Raw genomic sequence first — 3,621 nt, 5'->3', positions numbered from 1 at the left:
AACCAACACCTACTCTTCTTATTCACCCTCGCATAAATTACGACACGCATCGCCGTTGACAATTAAGAACCTAAATTACCACTTTGTCGCTGAAGAGAAAAGTTTCTAACTAAAAGTTAGCATCGAATTTAGAGATTACCGATATATGTACAAAATGAACAAGAATATAACAGAAAGATTACAAACATTAACTACGTTCGAATTCGTAAAAACAAAGTATGTAATACGTTAGACAGAAAAAAAAGAAGGATCGACATGGATCATCGATTGCGAGGCCAGTTTCGTAAAATAGCCAGCCGAGAGACGTTAAAAAGAAAAGATTACCGTTACGAACGTTAGCCGTTGAGCGGGAAAAAAAAAATGATACTTTGTTGCCGGCAGAAGAAACGGTCGCGCGAGAAACGCACAGATTTTCGTTCGAGGCACGCTCAGAAAGTGGGCATTTAAACGTATCCGCAGGTCGGACCAGACTACATTGTCAGCGGGCCAGAGTCACGTTGAAAGGAAAAATATACGCGAATCGTGCAATTCGATCCGGAAGCGGGGAATTCATTACCATAGCCGTCGAAGGAAGTTGAGGTGATTACACGACAAGAATCTAAGGCGAAAGACTGCCTCTACGCTCGTTCTGGGTTTTTCCCCTTGAAAACCTTACCATTTCATCTACGCATAGCTCTGCAAACCATTGTGAAAAATTTTCTTTCTACGGTAAATGAATGTTTCGTAGTATTTCGACTTAATGTTTCAACTAGAAAAGTGTCGTTTACGTTTACAATAAAACGAAGTTCATTTGGTTAAAAATAGTAAACGATATTTGATTGGTCGAAATAGTTACTAGTTTCTTCGTATCCTATGTTTCGATGTAATTGGGGAATTTTTTTTTTTTTTCGAATTCGATAATATACAGAAACGAACGTTTCTGAATTCTGATTTATCAATTTTTAAAGTTTTTAATTCCTATGATTACTGTCCTTGACAATTTTTTAATTGAAACAGCGAAAAAATATTTTGAACGAATATTTACATTTCGAATACTTATTCCTCCGTTCGTTTTGCAAATTTTAAATGAAACCGGTAGTACTGTTACAGACAGGTCTCGAAATTCGTCAATAACCAATCTAACCAGTCAAAGTTAGTCTTATCGAAGGTTTTTCGTCAATACTAGTATTAACTAGTTACTTCTAGAAATAACCAAAATAACTAAAAACACGTATTTTTGTATATATTGTTATAATATTTTTGCGAATATTTCCAGTCTCCAGTTCAGTAGGAAAATGTCGATAGTGAATGTAGAAATGGTATATTAACGTTAATAATGTCGAAATTTCATACGAAAATGTCTAGTACTTCTTCGGTTACACGTGTAATTTTAAATCGAAATACGAGAATTTTCGGCGGCGAATAAGCGAGGTTACGTGAGATGTATCAACCGTAACAATACGAAGTATTAACGATACACCGAATTTATCGTGAACGTGAACATATTAATTATGAAACCTGGCTGGACTATCGGGACGCATTTGGCAACGCACGGTGACGTAACCACAGTGACTGATCGCACTGACATGATTCGCCTCGTCAATGACGGCAATACGCCGCGAGCGCGCCGCCAGCAGCAAAAGCCGCGTACCTACGCAACAAGCGTGTTTTTTAAATTTTAAAGGGACCCCAGACGCGTGTTCGACGTCACCAGGCGTCTCTCTCTCCCTCTCTCTTTCTCTCCCTCGCGCACCGCGGCCAAAAATAAGCTAACGTTCGGTTCGCGGCCGTTGCGCGACTTTCCACGCTCCACCCGTTCGAAAAAACCAATAGCCAAACACGTTCGAACTGGTCGATATCGAAATTGGACAGCCGAAAGCCTAAGAGTTTCAGATTCGACGAATTTCACTTCAGGCGATCCTTTCCAGACGAAAAACTCGAGCACTCTACCGCTATGGTCTGTTAATGTTCCCAGTTGATAGACTAAATGTGTCTTATGTGCTTCACCACCGTGACACTTGTTAAGTATTTGCAGATGGAACGTCGAAAGTGAGATTGATTATGTAGTTTCTTTCGGAAGCATTGCACGACAGAGTTCGATGGAATGTTATGCTCGAGGTATTATTGTTGATAAAAACAAAGTCAACACTCGCGCGAGATTATTCCGTATAATTACATAACACGAGTGTTTACTGACAATCCCTTAAAAAAAAAAAACGACGTCGATAAGCAAACTATGTATGCAGCGTTTTTCGAACGTCCCAGTGGGCAGAGATATTTAACAGCTCGAGCATTATCAACACCCACGTTGTCAATGTTCCTCTCACAGCATGTACGAAGCTTCACGGATGCAAAACTACCGAAGCAAGACGTGTCACCAGTATCGACCGATGTAACCCCTTCCGATTATCGAAAAAGTTCAAGGAACTGCACGGGAGTAGCAACTTTTTCACGAACTATTTCCCAGAGAACCCTGCGTGAGAACCCTTCCATTTCCTCCGTGGCATCTCGAAAACATTACGAGGGATTTTCACATGACGATACGGAGGGCAATGAGAATCGGATAATGGTGAAATTTTGGAAAATTCAAGGGCGACACGTGGACCGGAAACGATAGCTCACCTCCAACATCCACTCCGCGACGATCTTGCGCATGAGCGGCGAGATGTCCCTCTGCACGCACTCGAAGTAAGAACTGCTGGGCGCGTATCTCTCCTCGGTTTTCAGCAGATTCTGCAACACACGGTCGTCGCCAAGAAGAGCAGGATCGGCGTAGGCTCTGCATTCAGTTTCGGTGGTCTCGCAGCAAAGCAGATCCATGTTCCCGTGGCGTTTCTAACCTCTCGAACGCACCACGCACAACAGAGCGGCGGCGTCGCCGGCAGCCTCTCCTTCTCCGGCAACTCGGCTAGCGATCAAAAAGATTCCGGTGTGTCAGGCTTCCCGACGATGCACAGTCCGATCGGCCGTTTTTTCTCTCCTCCCCTTCGTTTTTTCTCAACGTCCCTTCTCACCGCCGTCGTCGTCGTCGTCGTCGCCGTCGTCGCGGTGTCACTTTATTCACGTGCCACGTTGCCAAACCGTTTTTCGCCGGCGCGACCAGACAGAGCATGCACGAATCGATCGTAAAGATACGGTAGAAGTTCACACGAATTCGCACGAGAAGACGACGCTCGCCGGGACACTTAACACTTCACAAAATATAACATACATACACGCGTGTGCACGTATGCCGCGTGTATACGTACACGTACAGGACCTTGGTTTCGGGCAATGACTCCGAATATCACTCACCTAGAGGCCGTTTACGCGAAAACAATATTGTATGTATATATCTATATATATATATACAACACGAGACTCAGGGTTCGACGACGTGGAAAAAGCCGGTGTATGGGTGTTTTTTTTTTTTGTATATCCCTTGTTTCATGCACAACAACACACTTTTCTTTCCGTCTCTGGTGCTCTCTCGTCTGACGTGGTCACCGACTCGTATAGTTGCTTTTCTTTTTCGTATTGGACTCTTCTCTTTACGTATGTGTATATATCCTCGTACCGTTGAAGCTGCCTCTCGGTTATAACGTATAAAGGAATAGGACGAATATCTCGAACACACTAATAGCAAATGAATAAGAAAATCGT

General features: G+C 43.1%; 1 protein-coding gene across 1 annotated transcript in view; it reads right to left on the bottom strand.

The window, feature by feature from the left end:
• Nucleotides 1–3,054, bottom strand: part of LOC108572730 (G1/S-specific cyclin-D2) — a 94,037-nt gene extending 90,983 nt beyond the window's left edge. The window contains exon 1 of the mRNA XM_017935008.1: nucleotides 2,602–3,054. Coding sequence (XP_017790497.1) covers nucleotides 2,602–2,799 — 198 coding nt within the window. The 5' untranslated portion in view covers nucleotides 2,800–3,054. The remainder of the gene's footprint in view (nucleotides 1–2,601) is intronic.
• Between the last annotated feature and the right edge of the window lie 567 nt (nucleotides 3,055–3,621).

This window comes from Habropoda laboriosa, unplaced genomic scaffold (assembly GCF_001263275.1).
Source record: "Habropoda laboriosa isolate 0110345459 unplaced genomic scaffold, ASM126327v1 scaffold22, whole genome shotgun sequence".
Taxonomy (NCBI): domain Eukaryota; kingdom Metazoa; phylum Arthropoda; class Insecta; order Hymenoptera; family Apidae; genus Habropoda; species Habropoda laboriosa.
This window is presented reverse-complemented; position numbering and strand designations above follow the sequence as displayed.